This window comes from Hyalella azteca, unplaced genomic scaffold, assembly GCF_000764305.2.
Source record: "Hyalella azteca isolate HAZT.00-mixed unplaced genomic scaffold, Hazt_2.0.2 contig15455, whole genome shotgun sequence".
NCBI classification, from domain to species: Eukaryota; Metazoa; Arthropoda; class Malacostraca; order Amphipoda; family Hyalellidae; genus Hyalella; species Hyalella azteca.
Genome location: NW_025945309.1, coordinates 496,680 through 517,003, shown reverse-complemented (window position 1 = coordinate 517,003; position 20,324 = coordinate 496,680). Strand labels below are relative to the sequence as shown.

The 20,324-nt window shown below is 40.5% G+C and overlaps 1 protein-coding gene across 11 annotated transcripts in view; it reads right to left on the bottom strand.

The window, feature by feature from the left end:
• LOC108681028 (CLIP-associating protein 2) overlaps window positions 1–17,202 on the bottom strand; it is a 58,597-nt gene extending 41,395 nt beyond the window's left edge. For 9 of the 11 annotated variants that reach the window (XM_047884448.1, XM_047884449.1, XM_047884453.1 and 6 more), the window contains exon 1: window positions 6,741–8,099. In XM_047884448.1, the coding sequence (XP_047740404.1) occupies window positions 6,741–7,812 (1,072 nt within the window). In that variant the 5' untranslated portion in view covers window positions 7,813–8,099. Of the gene's footprint in view, window positions 1–6,740; window positions 8,100–16,601; window positions 16,685–17,148 lie in introns of those variants that run through there. The other 2 variants (XM_047884458.1, XM_047884459.1) reach the window with 1 other exon arrangement.
• Between the last annotated feature and the right edge of the window lie 3,122 nt (window positions 17,203–20,324).

The following is a 20,324-nucleotide window of genomic DNA, read 5'->3' as shown; positions in this document are numbered from 1 at the left end:
CTACCAGAACACTAGAACATCATAGTAATGATTCTGACACACAGCCCTTGTCAGTGCATAGTTTCGAATGATTATATCTGAGAATAGATCGAGGCAGTTAGGTAGAAAAACGCATTAGGACTCCAGATGAAGACTTGAATGATTAAGGGTTTTATATAATGAGTGTTCAGAAGTCGGCCGCTCATACGACTGCCATGGTCATGGAAGGCAGTGGTTTAAATTAATGTCGCTTATTTAAAATCACTATTAAGTCCGAATCACTTTTAATAAAAAGAATGAAGGCAGGCATTTCACCGTAATAAAAACAAAATCCATTCAAGTATAAACGGGCAGTTCTCAATAAATACCAAACACTCGGAAATACTATTTTTAAATAATAAAGTGTCTATCATTAAATTTACGTACCATTAAATAATAGAATTTGCTCCATGAATCGGTTAAGATCATATTATATAGATCGCCCGGCAGATCCCGAATAATTAATTGAGTGAAATAGCAGGCCAGCTTACTGCTTCCCAGTCCCTAGCTATGTTCCGTGACGAATAGGATCCACAGAAAGGACCGTCTTCACCTCAACGTATTTATGTATAAGCTTCTCAGGCAAGCAGACACCAAACAAAAGCATCCGTCAAGTCGTGTAGAAAAATTCCTCGATGTAAGAAATCGAAACTTTGGCAGCCTACAGCTGTGAAGCATAAAATATGTAACACGAAAAACAAAAACATCAACTAAGGCAGATACTGCTCTTAAAGGTATCAGTTTTTCAAGTTACTGTTAAACATTTAAAAATAACAGGCAGTTTATAGACGTCCAATCATTCGCAAACAATAACCTTGTGCAAACACGTATTCAAGGTCAAGTGGAGAAGTTTGAATCTTCTATAATCAGGAGTGCATTGAAGGTCAAACACGCCCGGCTATTGGTAAAAACAATAAAAATTACTCTAAAAAATATGGTAATTACAGAGGAGCGAGCGTAACTGCAGTAATCATCGGGACGTAAGGATGAGGTTCTTGCTAGGGTGCGCCGCCCCCTCTTTGAAACGAACGTCGTCAACGCGGCACTGAATACTGGCGGCGCCAACTGCATTGCGCGTCCCGCGTTAACTGCTATACGTGCAGTGATACGTTCAATTGTTCATGTTCACGGACACATGTTGATGTTGATGATGATTTGTCTATGTTCATAGTGACATGTTAATCTCGACATGTTCTCTGATGATCATGCCTAGATACTTCCCATGTGTGATGAGTTTAAGCTACTGAGTCATTCGCACGCATATCAAGACCCTGGATGAGTAGATATTACAACAAAAATGCTATAAATAATATATAATGGCACATAAATAATTAGTTAATAACTACCTAATAGTTTTGATAAGATACAGAGTGACATTAAAACCCGGAGCGTTTTATCTCCGTTAGTGAGATTTGGTCCAAATAGCGATGCAATTACAGCTCTTGTGTGGCTCGTCGTGACCCAGTTCAGACAGTCCGCCAATTCGTGCTGTGGGTAAGAAAGTCACTATTTAGACAATAATACCAATTATTTTTTCCGTGTGTACTGTGGAGAAGAAGCAGATGCCTTCAGCCCACTCACGTCGATGGTGAAGCACGTGGCTGAAGTGAACTCGCCACTAGAGTGGCAAAATAGTGGGCGGTACAAGAGTGGAAAGAGTGGGTTGTAGACGCGGTACAAGCTCGGTCGGGAGTTGACCCAAAACGAAAAGCGTGTATAATTGCTGTATATCTGTCATCTCAGCTCTGACTTAAGCCCTGACGTTTAAATTTGCTACGCTTTAATACAAGCAAAACAATCAGTTTCGGTGGAATATTATTGTACTTTTTGATAAGAGAAAAACACGTTTTTTCAATACGGTCCCTAACTTAGCAGCGAAAAAATTCTGGCGCTTTTTTGAAATTTTTGCAATGGCTGAGCAGTTTTTTCTAATTAAACCCAGTGATGATATTTTACGATTCATAACAGATAATGTATGTGACGACAATAGACGATAATTTCACCACTGGAACCCTTACAATCTATAGCCCAGATCTGTAACTGTGCGCAAGATTTCCCTTGAGTGCGTCTGATGAAGTTAGTCGCAGCGACGACGGCATAAAATGAGCGCAAGAAGCCGCGCTGCAGCGTCGAGCTCCCCTGGGGCTACACGCACTGCACGGTGGCGGACATATAGGCCGTTTTTTGCAGGGTATTTTATGGGATCTGCCGCATCGCTCCTGACTACAAAACATGAGTCAATAACACACTTCAAGTTTCTTTCGAGCACAGTGAACAGAGCAGAATGTATTGAATAGTATAAAGCTATATTTCTTCCAACTCGAGCGTCAAACATTTCATGTCATCTCAGTGATAATAGTTACGTTTTTGTTAGATTTTTTTAGTGAAATGCGTGTAGAGCAGCCCAACATTAAGTGGCAAGTTCAAGTATAAGTTACCAAATTTTATTAAGCATGCAAATTAACCGGAAAAATCAAGTACATATGGCACTTGAAAACATACACTGCCTTTAATAGAATAATAATAGGACAGCATAACCACTGTCCGAGTGCCACAATCCACACGGCGCTACAGTCCCGTTCTACTTAACTCCCGATAGAAACGTCGCCGTGAGGAATAAGTTACTGGGACTCCAGCACATGCAAGTCATTGTCAGCACCAGCAACCGAGAACCAGGTCACGCCGTGATTCATGATTTACTGAGCGTAACAATGCAATAGTACCGTCTGGACACGATAGTAGATAATGGTTAAATCAAGCGTGACGTTGAGCGAGTTGATTTATATAGAGCTTACGATTGGCGGCAACAGCAATGCATTCAAACTTTGCTAAGGCCCTGCATGGCGATGGAGAGGCGAGAAGTGCTGCACCCTCTGTAAGACTTTACTATCACCACCATACCAACAAACCGATACTTTGTCACGGTTACGACGTTGGTACATCGACACTGCTACCGTATCGATACGTTCGATGAGTCTGTTCACGTAGATACGTTGACATTAATCAAATGAAGAACTTAATCAACAGGAGCACCAATAACGTGGAAGTGTCATGAAGATCAATATGACGAGGATGATTCCAAATTGTATTGGAACAATAAATTTTATTTAAAATTCTTTAGGAATAAGACTGAGACCAAAAATGTAGCCATTTGGCAAAAGACGTATTGGAAATCAAACCAGCCCAAATATAGTTTCCAAAAAAATCATGCACGACTTGTGATATCTAATGTACGCAAGGACATATAGCCTGCTAAACTACTCCCAATTACAGAGCAAAAGATTGTATGCAAATTGAAAATCGCAAATGCCAATCAATTTCCGGTAACAAGTTTGCCGATAGTATGCAAGCTTGATGCACAAGTGTATGAAACCACAAAAGTTTCCGTTACTCTCTTCAATAATTAAGTATACGCGAACACAAGGGCGACGTGCGTTAACATGAAACAATCTGTATACGTGATCGCCGGGCATGAGATGGGCATCGCTCGGGGCACGCGAGTACCGTGGCTATACAAGCACGGCACGCGCGAGTTCCGCTTCGTGCTGTTCAGTAATGTTATGGTGATGCAATAACCGTGCGCAGTAATGTCTTGGTGATGTATTAACCGTGCGCAGTAATGTCATGGTGATGCATTAACCGTGCGCAGTAATGTCATGGTGATGCATTAACCCTGCGCAGTAATGTCATGGTGATGCAATAACCGTGCGCAGTAATGTCATGGTGATGCAATAACCGTGCGCAGTAATGTCATGGTGATGCATTAACCGCTGTCTCTTATACACATCTAGATGTGTATAAGAGACAGGTGATGCATTAACCGTGCGCAGTAATGTCATGGTGATGCATTAACCGTGCGCAGTAATGTCATGGTGATGCATTAACCGTGCGCAGTAATGTCATGGTGATGCATTAACCCTGCGCAGTAATGTCATGGTGATGCATTAACCCTGCGCAGTAATGTCATGGTGATGCATTAACCGTGTTCAGTAATGTCATGGTGATGCATTAACCGTGTTCAGTAATGTCATGGTGATGCAGTAACCGTGTTCAGTAATGTCATGGTGATGCATTAACCGTGTTCAGTTATGTCATGGTAAAGGAATACGACACGTGATACGATGTTTCATTAAATAATATACTAAAACTTTCCGCCATTTTCCCGCACGTGAGTCACGAACTTACACGTAACTTATGATTAAATTAATCTCTTAATTTGGCCCTGCAGTTCGCCGTCATGTCTAAGCCAAATAATTTTCTGAAATGCAGCGCCCGAGGTTCCGAACGAAGGCTATTATTTTCAAGGGAGCCTATGATGCACACGACACGCAAGCCGCCCAGTATGGGGTATGAGACGCGCGTCACAGCCTGGACAAAGCCGCGGTCGTGACAAGTTTATGCATAGAGCTTTTAATATACATCAGCGTAACTCTGCGTTGAAGGGATAAATAATGCTTGAAAAAAAATCCCGTTACCCGAATCACGTCATCCCAACACCAAAAATCCCGAATCCTGCAGCTATTTTCACATTAAAGTAAGTTGAGTGAAAGAACGATGCATTCAGAATCACCTTGATATGCCAGCACTAATATTGATATGCAGAGTGATTTAATAATGATCCTAATTTAATATTTTGTACATTATTCCAATTTCACAAAACTCTTGAAACTTTATAATTAATCTTTTATATTTCAAGGAGTTCCCCAGCGTGTGACTTTAAGAAGCTTCTCCGGTGTTAGTCTTTAATTATGATAAAGGAAACATTGAGGACATGATATTTCTACTACCACCTTATTCATTTTACGCTCCCGTTTAGTCGTTTACTTGCTTTACTCAAAATTTAGGCAATATTTTTCAAATACATGCGTCTGAATTTGTAACGTTAGATATTGATCACCCTTAATTATGTATTAAGGGGCTATTCATAAACAGCAGCAAGCTTCACCTAACACAAAAACATCCCTATTAACTTTCATAAATATATAAATAGGTTAACATTTATTGTTTGTGATATCAATAAGCTGTAATTTACTACCGAACGCACAGTCAAGGCCAGCAAGGGCGAGCACTCGTCCTATGCAAGAAGATGTGAACATCACACACAAGTTCCTACAAGCTTGCTAGGCACGAGAGGATGCTTATATGGAACCTGAGGCGTGACCTTCACCGTACCCCACAGCCTCCTCATCAAGCCTTAGTCACTGAAAATAATTTGAATTCAATTCAGTATATGATTAAGCCAAGAGTTGAAATTACCGTGTATTAAATGCCAGTCTTGCATTCCATAAAGTCAGGACTCTCAGCTGCGCTATAGAACGGCAAGTAAACGTGAACTCTTGATTGCAAACTGTATAATGTATAAGCACTAAGACAATTCATGCATTCGCGTCAACAGAAAAAAACAATTCTAACTCTTTATAAAGCTCTGACCAGTTTGTTCTTTCAGCCACAAACTTATTCTTGTCGTGAACTGTGTAGTTAATCGGACAGCAAAGGGGTTGAGTTCGCAAACCTGGCCATTGAATGGCCAGCATTAGGCCGGCAGCAACGCGGTTCAAGGCTTAAATAAGAAGAATGCAAGCACGTCAGCGCCAAGATAATGCACATCTTCTACAAACGCGTCAACAACGCAGCATTAGCATGATGTTGCTCAGCTAGAATGCATCACACAGAAGCACGTATTTTACTTGTATTCCCGATAACAAAGCACAATAAAAATATTTTAAATGAACCCAGACAAAAGCAATACAAATTCGTTGAATGTAACAAATAAAAAATAGCGGGAATGAAATGGTCCAGTCTTAGATATAAATAGCCTTTGATGAACATATTCTACACGAACACCACTACAGATAAATCAGCACGTAGAGCAAGTTATCACGAGGAGCTGCCATACCTGCATGCATATGGCAAACGTTATCTAAAATATATCAGTTGTACGGACGCCTGCGGGGCCTCAGCGATCCCAGGTCACGTTTTTTTCAGAATAATATGCTTCACTCGTCCACCACAACGTCCACTAATGTGCTATCATCAACCTTTTTTCCTGGCATGTGTTATCTAACATTTGCCAATATTCTTTTCTCATGTGATAAAGTCGGCCAATTGGCATAGCGCTTGAGATTTAGATTTGAGGGTGATTTTAGATTTAAATTAAATTTAATTTGAAGGTCATATTAAGGAATTAGAAAGCAAGACGAAAGGATGACATAAAATACAATTAAGTGATAAGTATTGAATACTCGAGCTTATAGACATAACGCATACGTCATCAACCTTGTACTCGGGGAAAAACAAATGACATATCACACGATCTCGCGGATAACACTCGTGTATGGGACGTTGCTCGGCATAGGTTGAAATCAGAGTTATGTGTTGACTTTCAACGCAACTTTATGCTGAACAAATCGGGAAATCTTATAAATAACCTCGCATGCAGCCCCAGTTGCAGGTATAAGCTAATGAAAGACCGGACGATGCTTTATTCGATGAATAGTACGTCAGTAGAATGAGGAACAAGCCCATAGAAGAGATGATCACTGAAGCATTTACATTAAAGTAGCACAGATTTTACGGCCGTCATCGGATGACAAACAAGCAAGCGCGTCTCAAATAAAAATACACTATTAAAATTTGCACCTAACTTCCTGTCCCCAAAAAATTAATGTAATGCAGACATTTTTTCTCAAAATGTCAGCGATGCAAGGTAATATAATACAAACCTTCTTGTGGGTCGAGGTGCGTGTGGCACGGAGATGACTGAAGACTAAGACTTCTGATGTCAGACGCCCTCATGGAGCGCCTGTGGGCACTGCGATAGGGGGCGAAGTGCGGCGACGTGGCGTGAGTGTGGCGGCGTCTGGGTCGCGAAGTCAATGAGTTGTTGATGAGATTATCAAAGATTCTGATCCAGTCGTCCTCGCTTGAATATAACGACTCGAGTTGCTCGAGTGATGCTTCAAGCTCTGCTTTGGTCTTACGTTGTCTGATAGTTAGGCTGGAGTCTGCCGTGGTCGCGGACAAACTAGACGAGTTAGATACATCAGACACTGCAGATGAATTACAGCTCTGAGAAGCACCAGTTAAGGAAGAGAGTCCCGATTTGCGGGAGAGCGTTGAAGCGAAGCTCGATTCGGAATCTCCCGAGAAGTTCGAGAAGCTTGATAAATTTGTAGTCGCCGAATAGTTGGACACGGCGGAGACCGCAGACACGGCCGACAGTGTAGACGCGTCGCTTTTGCGGGAGGCGTTCGAGCCCATGGAGTCAGAGCGAGCGACCGTTACCGGGCGTCCAGAGTCTCGCGATGAACATCTCAAGACTTCGTCAGGAGAAGTACCCTCTTCGTCAGACGAAGGAGCCAGAGGAACTGGCGTACTGCAAGTAACCATAGCCGGAACCTCATTACTAAATGAATCAAAGAAGTTGGGTGGAGTGTTATCGTTCTTAGTAGGCAAGGGTGGAGTGCCAACTGAAGTCGCTCCATCACCACAAGACGCGATAATTTCTAGTTGTCGGGGCGACGAGTGTTGGAAATCAGAGGAGGGTGGGGGTGTGCAGCTGTCGGGTGTTGAGGCTGACTGTCCCATGCCCAGCTCGCTGCTGTGCCCACTGTCCAAGGATCCCAGGGACCCAAAGGAACATTGCAGACTCAACGTCGGCGTCAATGACCCACCGTGAGTGTGAGGTCTCATGTCACCTCCACTGCCGCGCTCCATGTCATCACTCATGTCTAGTACTGAGCGGTCAGCCGCGTCATGGCTGGCCACACATAAACTCGGACTACCGGACGGCATTCTTTATTTCAGGAGCGTACACGGTTACCAAGTAAGTTTGTCATCATAACAATTGCATAGTAACGAGCAGTTCCTTCACTGATTAAAACTCAAAAATATGGAAACACACTTCCTACAAAGGCATCATTCCGCACAAGTTACGTATTGGCATAAATCACACAAGGTATAGTATAGAACAATTGTAAAAATTATTCCGCCAAGCACTCCGTGTTACTCCAAATTAATAAGCTAATTACAAAAGACAAACTTTCGGAATAAATTATGTTTATAACGCCCACTTCAAAATCTGTGAAGCAAATTCAACAGAGATATTTTAATGCATTGTGTAAGCAGGCAATAAAACAAGCATTTCAAATCTTATCTTATAGGTTATGTGTACAGTTCATTTCAGTGATGGGCCGATTATTGGAAACGGCACCGGCAGAAATTGAACGTCTTCGCAATTACTGGTATCGCCTCACGATAAAAACAGCAAATTCGTGACAAACTGTTTCATAAAGTAAGTGCATCAAGATGAATGAGATCATATTTTTAGTCAATAATTCAACTTGTTCTCTTGCTCATCATATATGAATGAGATATTTATTGGTCAATATTTAAACTTGTTGTCTTGCTTAGCATCAAATTCATCATGTATCACGGCTAACTTCGCTTTTATATGATATAATGATACTAAAGTAGTCGTCTACTCAGTCAGTTAAGCAGTCTGTAAGAAATCCTCGGCATGAAATTCACTCAAATCTTGCCCATATTAAGTTAAAGAAACTAAGAGTATATGTTCAGGACCAATATAAATGAATTATTTATGAGAATTATTTAATTTATAATAGAAATATCATTTTTTAGGACCAATAGAACATCATTAAACCAAGCTCCAGCAGTAGACATGAAGAACAGGATTCGGTGGAGCAAAAGAAAATTTGCAAAAAGGGGAAAAAAAAGAGGAAACATAAGAAAAGAAAAAGAGGTTTCAGCTTTTTTGCTTTAGTCTACCTAGAAATAGTGAGCATTATGCTTATCAATTTTACACCACTAGCGAATTTTGACATGCGAGTAACACAGCTGAAATTTTCTCACCATGAAAATAGCGCTGCACGAACGTAAGTTTGGTGACGATGTAAAACGGCTGACCTTATTCAAGATTCAACTCCAATTCGGCACGCAAACTTCAACAATGCCTCCGAAAATATTTTGAAAAAGAATTTTTACATTTTATGAGCCACACTGAAACAATTCCGTGTGTTAGGTGCAGTTAGCTCAAGTAGCTAGATAGCTCAATGTGGCTAAACGAATTAGTACGAAACGTTCGTTCGCCGCTTTCGTAACAGCTATCTGAAAATTTCGCTCAGCCACAGCCGCTTGGCGGATGACGTCATGACAGGTAGTAGCTTCGAAAGAGCCCTAATAGTAGCTTCGAAAGAGCCCTAATAGTAGCTTCGAATAAGCGCTGAAAGTAGCCTCGCCGGCTGGCTGAATGGCGTTTTACGCACCTGTGCCAACTCATTTTAGGACAAGCCGGGATAGACACTTCGGTGCGTAGTTTTAACGCAGCGATTTGTTTCAGTGCAATACAAATTAGTATTAAAGAATCCACATAAGAATAATTTTAAATCCCAACATTCACTCAACATCCAATTAATTACACATGTGAATAAAAGTTTTATTTGAAAATATTTTAAACTCGCTACGTGGTTGTAGGTCAAAATTTGACTGCAGGTGCGTGCAGTGCGGTTATGCAGGTGCCCGCACTTCACCACCGGTGCACGTCTCAGTGCAGGTGCGTGCGGTGCGGTCCAAGTGGTACCTTATAGCCACAAAAAAATATCCTCATAACATTGCTAGATGTTTTCAGTAATCCCGTCTAATCCGTGAAGTAAACTTTAATCCTGTCACCAACACTCGCATCGCAACATACCGGAAGGTCAAAGTGTAAAGGTAAAAACTAGAACTAATTTCACCTTAAAAGTTAATTCCTTGTTATTAATTCACTTCGGAACTGACAAATGAGTCTCACAAAATATGCCTACGTGACCGAACAAAATCGGAGATTCCAGATTTAAGCCCAGATGAATGGAAGATAGAGCCATTTGTCAGGACTACAAACGCTCACCGGATGCCTCATTTAGTCTCGGGCATCTTACTCAGGTCTTTTTTTATCCATAGTGAAAGCAGACATGCCCGCACGTGGTCAAAAACACCCCAAATAAAATAATGAAGCGTGTAATTGATTTCCTAGCTTAGATGTCGCCAGTGAGACAAACACTGGTAGCCAACACGGAGGCGGGAGTTCGAATGACCTGCCTAGGTAATAAACCGTGGCCAGGCCGGATATGCTTCACTTACAGCGGAATTCAAACTCCTGCACTAACGCTTCTAGATACACTGAATATTTTGCATTGGACACGCACATTGGCATGGGTAGCACGGGCAACACTTGACAACAATGAGTGCAGCATCTGCACACAATGAAATTAGTGATACAAACAATCTCGCGAGTCGAGTCCAGAAATTCACATTCCTAGAAAAACGTTTTGTTCGAAAGAATTCCCGTATCTCCAGGGCAAGAGTACGAGACACAGATTTTCTTTTGGTTAGCAACTCAACATTCTATGCAACCGTTGAAGTTATTTGCACGTTATATGCAAGACGCGCTCCCAGAGCAGAAATGAGCAACACAGTCGCAAAAATTGTCGGACAATAATTTAGGCTGACGTCTTGGGGGGGTTGTGGCCGCCGGCAAGACCGAGGGAGCGGCACGGCGCGACGACCTCCCCTCTCACCACCATGACAGCGACTGCCGAGTAATGAGTATTGCAAGCGTGCCACGCGGCGCCCCTTGCGCTCTGCCGCAGCTACACTACAGCTGTTGGTGCTGCTGCTGCTGGCAGCACCGAGCAATATTGCTGCTAAGGACTGCAGAACTGCTGCACATTTAGCGATTGTTTCTAAAAGTACACGTAGATTACCAAGACTGATAACTGCTACTGCACTGCTGCTGTTTTAATGAATGTTGTTAATAGTGCAAAACAAATATCAGTACCGTACTGCTGATAATTGTCTGCACCGCTACCGTTTTAGGATTGTTACTGACTGTACGGTACTTAAATCAGTACCGCTGACAACTGCTGACGCAGTAGTTACTGTTTCCAACGCTGTTGCCATACTGGTGCCACTGCAGCTACGGCAACGCGACGGCTGCTACTATGGCACGCCAGCTGTCACCATCAGCAGCGCTTTATTCATTGCTTCGTCTCGCTAGCAAATAAAACCAAAGCGACATACAAGTAATGCAAGCGTCTGCTGTTCCACATCGTTTTTTCCACCCAGACTTTCGGGAAACACACATAAAAATGAGACACTTTATGAATGTATAGTATAAATAACCGACGAGTTATTTATCCTACAGAGCGCTACAAAGTTACTTGTTCCAAAGCGCTTGGGGGTCGAAACTCGGTAACTAACGTAACACGGCTCTTCACTAATTAGTCACCATGCAATCAGTCGCTAATCACTAATTGGCAGCTGAAAATTAAGTATTGTGGAATTTGGAATAGTTTGCTCTCCTTAAGTCACATAATTAATCACACCCGCCGTGAGGTAGGCAAAAAAGACGGAGGCTTGTTTACCACGCCTTTGCACCTATACGGAGGCGGGTTCACCTATATACCCGAAAATAATCTGACCAACCAGCGTCGTTTGTTTCACTCACAATTGTCTTAGGTTCACGAAAAGTACCTGCTCGAAGGATATAAAAGACGCGGTCAACATACCCTACTTCAAAAGCTTCTTGATCGAAGGATAGCACGGCGACAGCGAGCTCTGGATATCAAAGTGAATTTCTAAACCAAATTATTACCAAAGTATCTTCTGTTGTAGCACGTGCAGCTAAATTATTTGAAAATCAAACAAACCTTGAATTCTGTGGACTTAAAGTGGTAGTGCGTACTGTAAAAACTGAAAGTGGTACTGCGTCGTGTGAAGTAGAAGCGGTACTGTGTCGTGTAGAATAAAACTGAAGAAATGCCTCCAAAAAGAAAAAGACAAACCACCCGCAAGGAGCAAAAGAGGGCTAAGAAGGCCTTCTCAGCAAACGCTCTCGAGTAAGTATATAAAGTAGCTCCTGATTTTGCAGAGGGACTTGTATTTCTATCGCTCTAATGGTGATGATTAATATTATTTTCTATCTATTTATTTTATTTTTTCAAAAATAGAAGCCCGAGTCCACCTCTATCAACTCGCACATCAAGCCGCTCCAAACATCAATAATATTTAAATCTCTTGGTTATTGTTTTCAATGACGTATATAGCGAATTTCGGGAATGTTCTGTGGCAAATTGAGCTTCGCTGACCTAAGTTATTAACACATTACCAACAATTAATTTATTGTTCGCTCCATGTACAATAGTAATTCTGAAAATCATGCTCATCATTAATTTGGTGTTACTAAATGTAAACTAACACTCGATTACAGTCAAATTTAAATAAAATTAATTTTTAAATAGAAATTTGTTGAAAACAAATTCTCCAAACAATATTTGCACTATAGTTTAGGCGTTAGTGTACACTTTGTCCATCAAGTTTTTACAACGGATTCAACTTTACGTTGCAGATGCCCCATCGTCGACTTGACTGACGACGTTTCTACTGCAGCAGAACCGTCCACAGAAGAGATTCGTGCCTGCGATGTTAACTATGGAACGCAAGTCCCGAAACTGGACTCCGAGTCAAGCGCAGATGAGATAATGGACGCAACGGGATCGCAGAACCCGAAAAAGCCGACATTCTGCTCCACGACATATTATAATGTAAGCAGTACGGCTATTTTAATGATTAAACACATCATGATGGAGGAAGCAGCTGTATTGACACAAGAACCATACCAAGAAGGGCTATCACTGGAGGCGCAGTGGGCGTGCGTGGGTACCGAAGTTCACGGAGAAAATCTTTTCTCGGGACTGATGCCCCTAGACACCCCGGCAAACGGGCATTGTTTATTTTACGCAGTTGCTGGCAGCTACAACATGCAGCTTCCAGGTACAGCTCCGCCAGTGCTTAGTGCAGAGTTCATTGTCGGCAGAGTCAGGCAAGAGTTTCATGCGTACTACCAAGAATATTACGGATTCACAACATACGCAAGTCAAGAGGACTTTACAAGTTCAGTAAATGAGTACTTGGACGACATGAACTTTGATAGCCAAATCGGAGACATCACTCCAATGGTCATAGCAAATGCTTTAAACCTGCGAATAATAATCTACAACAACATGACCGCGCCTCCAGTGATCATAGACCCTCGGCCTGGCAACGATCCGGTGGCCAGCGTCACCGTATACGAGCAAAATAAACATTACTTTCAAATATTCAGATTGAATAGGTTAAAAACATCCGACATAAATGCGCTCAGAGTAACTTTCGCTTGTATCTCCCTCAGTAATTTATCGTATAAATGCGCGATGCCCAACTACGATTGAGCAGAAGCCATTATATACGAGAAGAGTCAACAGAAGCCAAAGATGAACCGGGAACAAGCACGATGAACCGGGAACGGTTGATGAAGTTGATGGTAACAGGAGAACCGAATTGATGGGCAGGCGCCTCAGTATTGCACACAATCCTCCTGATGCCTCGCTAAGCACCAAAGAACTCTTAATAAATAATAATCAATCGCATTCAACAGATGCTCTAAATGATGGAGCTGAAATCGAATCGAAGAAACCAAATGCTCCTCGAGAGAAAAAAGTACATTTAGGAAGAAGGAAAACATTTGGAGAGGGCGTTATAAACGTTTGTATTGTATTTGTTTCTGTATATTTGTGACATAGTGTAAAGATATTTACTTAGTTAAGTTACCCTAGCTAGGATAGTTTATTGAGCTCACTTTAAGTTTTAATCATTATTCACCTAGCCTATATCGTATTATATGTTATTGTTGAAGAATACATTTCTGAAAATTATTTGTTTGTATATATTTTGCAATTCCATAATTTTTAGTCGGAAACATAAGAAAAGAATCCGTGGCCACAAAAAAATGATATGGAAGATCTGAATATCAAATTGTTGCGTGAAAAATAAGCATATAGGAAAGAAATGTGCAGAGAAGAAATATGATTAGCCTCATTCGACACGATTTTGATATCGCGCACGCGTGTCGCGTTTCCTAGCAAATGCATTGAGCTGAAATTATTAATCTTATTGGCTAAAAAAATTGATATATTTCTAGCAATGAACATGGTTCAATGAAACTCTATTCAGTAGTTGGTTTTCGCCACTTGATTTTGCTACATTCAGTTCTCTCTTGAGAATGGATATTTTCTTTCAAGGAATACATAACGTCGCAGAAAGTCATTTTAATTTCCTTAGATTCATTAGTAAAAACCAAATTATTATAAATTAGTTAGTAATTTTTTTCATTATAAAGCGTCATTCTCAACGTACATAAATACAAATCACCTACGAAGATCATAGCCAATATGAATTAAAGTCAAAATACTGGAAGACTTGGATTGATTTTGATTTGAATAAATTATACTACGATTGTTCATACATATTGTTTGAAATCAAAGTTCATACATATTGTTTGAAATCAAATAAAAAGAAGGTGGCAATGTGACCGGCGGAACAACATCCGAAATTTAGAGATGTAAAATGTTGTGATTATGAGCCGGAGCCTATATTAATGCACTAGAGAAAAACCAGAGGTCATATTGTTCAAATAGTGACACTCTCTTACCCGCAGCACGAGCAGATAGCGGAAGTATCACTGATACGCTCTTAGCCGTGCCAAACTGGATCTTGATGATCCTAACAAACAAAAAAACTACATTGCCATTTGGAACAAGTCCCACTACTTTTTCTGAGAAAGTTATACAAGAGAATGCAGTATGAACAACGAGACAGCAATTTTCTAAGATCTACCAATGAAAGCACTAGCCATTTGCGCTGAATATTCCATCCATATTAAGAAAGCATGGGATCTTTAGAAATTCGAGGCTGCTCACATTCACTATTATGTTGGGAATCGCGTGCGTAGATCGAGGGCGTCAGGGCAGACCTTGGATTGATCAGTCACAAAGCTCATATAATAAAATTTATTCATCACACCTCACAACAGGCGTATTATGTGTTCAATTAAGTTTAACATTTTGACATAGACATTCTGAATAACGAACAGTCCACAGTGTCAAAGCAGAGTCTTTTTTTACACTCTTCTGAAACACCTCATGCTCATTTTATAGTCCTATAAGAAGACCATTAAAGTTTCATGGATACGTATCAGCTTTATCATACATAAGGAATTGGTTTAGATCTTAAGTGGATGAGGAAATTAAAAATACACGGATTCTAAAAATCTGTGGTTTGTTACTCTGACGAACACCATTACTATCCACAACATCCTGAAAGCACAGCTATATTACTCTTTGAGTCTATGTTCATTCAACTATTCTTTCCTCACAAGATTATTCCAGCCATCCTTCTCCGTTCTGTCTCCACATTCCCATTAAATATTTCATTACATTCTCAATTTCATCCTCAGCTCCTTCCCCATGACAAACTCGCAATCATTGCTTGCCACTCATGCCCTGTTTCCCCACTCCCCTTCATCTCATCCCTCATAACTTTCACGGTGTCATCATTCATTCCGAATAACCTTCATCCTGACGCGTCTTCCTCACAACCCTCTAACATGCCATCATCAGGTGCTCTACAGTCTACTGCTCACCTCCATCATATAGAGCATCCTTCCTCCCTCCCCTCATCCCCTTCGTTTGCATACTCGTCCATACCCATCTTCCTCTACCCTCATTCAATTGCCGTCTTTGTAAGTATTCTCATCCACACCCATCCCCCTCCCATCGTTTGTACATCCATCCCCCCACGTTATTCCCTTCGTATGCACACCCAACCCCACCCACGCCATTCCTTTCGTTTGCACACATATCGACACACATTCCCCCTCCCCTTATTCCCCTCATTTGCACACCCATACACACCACCGTCACCGCCCCCACACCAAACAGTCACCTGCCCTGCTACCGTCACACCTACGTTCATACTGCGGTATCGCGGTCACTACCTGAAGCACGTAGCACTGACAGTTGAACTAATAAGTAGGAGTGAACACGGAGACAAATATGCATTTATGCAGTGTGATAATTTCAGAGGAATTCACTTTTTACACTGTAACCATGTAATGCAGTGAAGTGCATAGTGATAACATGTGGCAAAATCTCACTTTTATTTGAACAAAATAAAAAAAAATATTTACATGGAAAATTAGATATTCATCTGAAGAGACGGAAATAAAAGAAATTTGGCATAAGTTAGACTAGTAATTTTGCCAGCACGAAGCTGCGAAGCTGTTACGCTCGCACAACAGATACCGCAAGCGTCAAGCAGCTGGAGCCATGGCGCATGCAGTTCTCTGAACCCTATCAATATAAAAATAATAAACGTCATAACACGATGAGCGACTTCCGACTCATAATCGTTGAGATGTTCATAACTGAGATGAATTCTCATCTTATCCGCACCAATCACGCGATGCAGAAAATTTAAAACTAACTAACATCCAACGAATACAAAATAGACGTAATCACTGGCGACAGAAACCTTCAGTATACCTATACTTGATTTCTTCTTGCTTTGAAACGCATTAATAATGGGTCTAGCTGACGCATCACTAATTATTAATTAATAATTTAATTGCTGCACAATCAATTTCGGTAGCACACTTGATGTTATAGTATATATTAAAGGGAGGGTGAGGGAACAGACGCGTGGGTACTCACTCTCCTCTCCGGGACCGAGGGCGGACGGCAGCAGCTGACCCGCCTCCCTCGCCTCGTCGAAACGCGCCATGAGGGCAGGCAGTCTTGTGAGGGGAGACATGAGAATATGAGGGCAGGCAGTCTTGTGAGGGAGACATGAGAATATGAGGGCAGGCAGTCTTGTGAGGGAGACATGAGAATATGAGGGCAGGCAGTCTTGTGAGGGGAGACATGAGAATATGAGGGCAGGCAGTCATGTGAGGGGAGACATGAGAATATGAGGGCAGGCAGTCTACTGATAGCCGCCATTGACATAACAATCGTACATTACCGGTATATCAATCACACAGCGGTAATCAGAAATTTCTATCAGAAATTATAAAGCGATCACAACTCGTTATCAATTATGTAATGATCATATATCTTCGTCAATAAAAATACACCAAAGAACTATTACCGAGTGAAAATATCTACAAGCACATAAATTAAAAAATAAATAATAAACCTGCAACCAAAACGCTACGATTTATTTGCAATAAAATATCTTAATGTGAGTAATATAACTGACTTTGCAGGCGGGACTGGGTATTTATTAGCGAGGTCTGTCCTGAGCCTGTCGCCGTAATGTCTGTAGGCCTCGACGAGCGTGTTGAACGCAGTGTCCCGCACCGGCGCCCCAGGGTCCCCCAACAGCTTCACCACGTGCGGCAGCAGCCGTGAGATCGTGACCGCCCCGGCACCGTGACTGTACAATAAATGCAATCGTAAGAACATTATGCATTTTATTGAACATCAATGCTTTCTGGAATTAGCTTAACGCATTTAATAAACACATTACAGTAAATTAATTAAATAACAATACACATTACAAAAAATTAATTAAATTAATTAAACACATTAATTTGAAGGCGCGAGATTGTGACTGCCCCCAGGCACCGTGACTGTACAATTAATGCAATCGTAAGAACATGATGCATTTTGTTAAACAGCAATGCTTTCCGGAATTAGCGTAATGCATCAAATAAACACATTACAGTCAATTAGTTAAATAACAATACACTATTATTTTGAAGGCGCGAGATCGTCATCGCCTCCCAGCACTGTGATAGTGAAATTATGGCAAACAAATAACACAATGCAGTCAATTAAATAACGATACATTGTGAAAATAATGCAATTAATAACACAATGAATTCAATTACATAACACATATTTAATACAATGTAGAGGATGTGGTTGTATTTTTCAAGTAGATATTAGAATAGGTAAAATAAGAATAGAGCAACTGGACATCCAGCCAGAATTTTGACCTGATACAAATGCAGGCATAAGGCAGTACAGTTGGTAGGTGTTCATATGCGGATTTAGCAAGCATTGCTATCCAATGGAACTGGATAAAAGTATGAGCTTCAGATTTTAGCAAGAAATACGAACAAATTTAAATTTTTTCCAAACATCTTTTTGTGATACCTGCAACGTCTTAAAGCACATTTCATTGCTGGAATTATAAGGCTTTTACTGAATAAAAATGTTCTGAATCTATTATTGTTGATAATTAGAATGGTATTAATGACATAACAAGAGTTTCTAATTAAAAATCGTTGATTTGCAGAGAGGAGAGCTACAGAGCTACACATGTATTTGGACTGGGGGCAGCGTCCCCCCAGAAGTGACACCAAGTTACGTGACTTGTGTATCAAAAATTCACTCGATTATCCAAGAGAAAAAAAGGGTTTCACTTTGGCCATTAGTTTGTTCATTGAATAGGGAGCCTGTGGGCTGCCCCTGTACAGATGACAATAATATGAATGTTAAAGAAAACCCCAATACAGGTAAAATGACAAAACAGGCAGACGTATAATGCCGCACGATTAAAATCTATGCAGTGATCATTAGTTTGTTTATAACTCGATTCCCCAAAGTCAACAAGAAATCAGTAAAATAGAGAATCCTAAGAACATACACATGTCCTAGGGTCAAAATAGGAATCCCTCGCTAGGTACGTCTTGCTTCACCTATGGCGGCTTCACTTCATCACGGGTATTCAAGAAATATTAATGAGAAATTCGTTAATCAAGGTAAGCCATTAATTTATAAAGTACTACTGAAAAAAATTCAATGGTTGATATTCGCTGGTTCGCGGGTTTCTAAGAAAGTTAATCGCCAGATTTAAACATCCCGCAAAACTCGATCGTCAGTAAGAGTAAAACACCAAAATCAATGATTACAAACAACAAATAAATATAATTAATTACGTAAGTATCATCATCAGTCAATCAATCTCCCATCGCAGATTTTACCTATCGCGGCCGAGGTTTAGAACGCAACACCCGCGATAGTTGAAGGCATAGGTACTGTGCAGAGTGGAAATAACTCCGCTTCGGGTCAGAAGGAAATATATGTAGCCGGTATACAGAAAAACTAATCCGTTGGTCCCTTTGTCAATTCTATAAATGTGCTGACTAGAAAAAAAAAAACAATATTTTTACGAAAGTCAATATTCAGCATCCTTATTATCTCTACAAGAAAATAATAATTTATCACCCTTAGCGGGGAAAAGTTTCATGGCATGGACGTAAATCCAAAAAATGTATATATCTGATTTCAAAAGAAATCCAAAACTTTAAAGCTTGTGGTGTAGGCGTTGATAAAAGCTTTATAATTTTTTTCAACATCACAGAACGATTGCAATAGCATAAATGTGTCATAAATCATGATATGTATCTAATAATATAATACCCTAACAACTAGAATAAAAATTCCAAATGTAATATTCACTAATATAAAAAGTCTTAATAACTTTGACCCACGAAATTCAACTCTGGATCAGGCAAGTCGAGACAAGAGAGGAGGAACAAGAGGATTGGCACTGCATCAATATAGCTCTACTATCATCATTACTATAAACCACATTGAAAGGGTTTGCTGCCATAACAATAGTAGTACATTATTTCAACACTACAACTCTGTTCATCACTCTGTATAACTATAACGCACGTTGAGAGAGTGTGCTGGGGGCACAGCAAGAGGGTTAATACATTATTTCAACACTACAACTCTGATTATNACCTAATATTTATTATCTCATATGATGCTGTCGCCTGCACGGTATAAAGTATACTCTTAGTCATGTACCTAATATTTATTATCTCATATGATGCTGTCGCCTGCATGGTATAAAGTATACTCTTAGTCATGTACCTAATATTTATTATCTCATATGATGCTGTCGCCTGCACGGTATAAAGTATACTCTTAGTCATGTACCTAATATTTATTATCTCATATGATGCTGTCGCCTGCACGGTATGTAGTATACTCTTAGTCATGTAATATTTATTATCTGATATGATGCTGTCGCCTGCATGCTATATAGTACTACACTGTTAGTCATATAATATTTATTATCTTATATGTTCCCTTAACCTGCACGGTATAGTATACTCTTAGTGACATAATCTATTCTATATTATCTAATGATATGATGCTGTCACTTGCACGGTATAGTGTACTGTCAGTGATATAATATTTATTGTCTAATTTTACTTTGAAATGTTCCCTCGGATAGCAAGTTGAGAGTCAGCAATACCAGCCTATTGTTTAATATAACTTCACACACCTGAAACTACACCAAGAACTCACGGAAAAGTTAGTAATTTCATGCATCTGAAATGACTTCATACTGAACCAATAAATATAGAGAGAGGCTTGGTAGAATTGTGTTAGTATAAACAGTAGGTTACA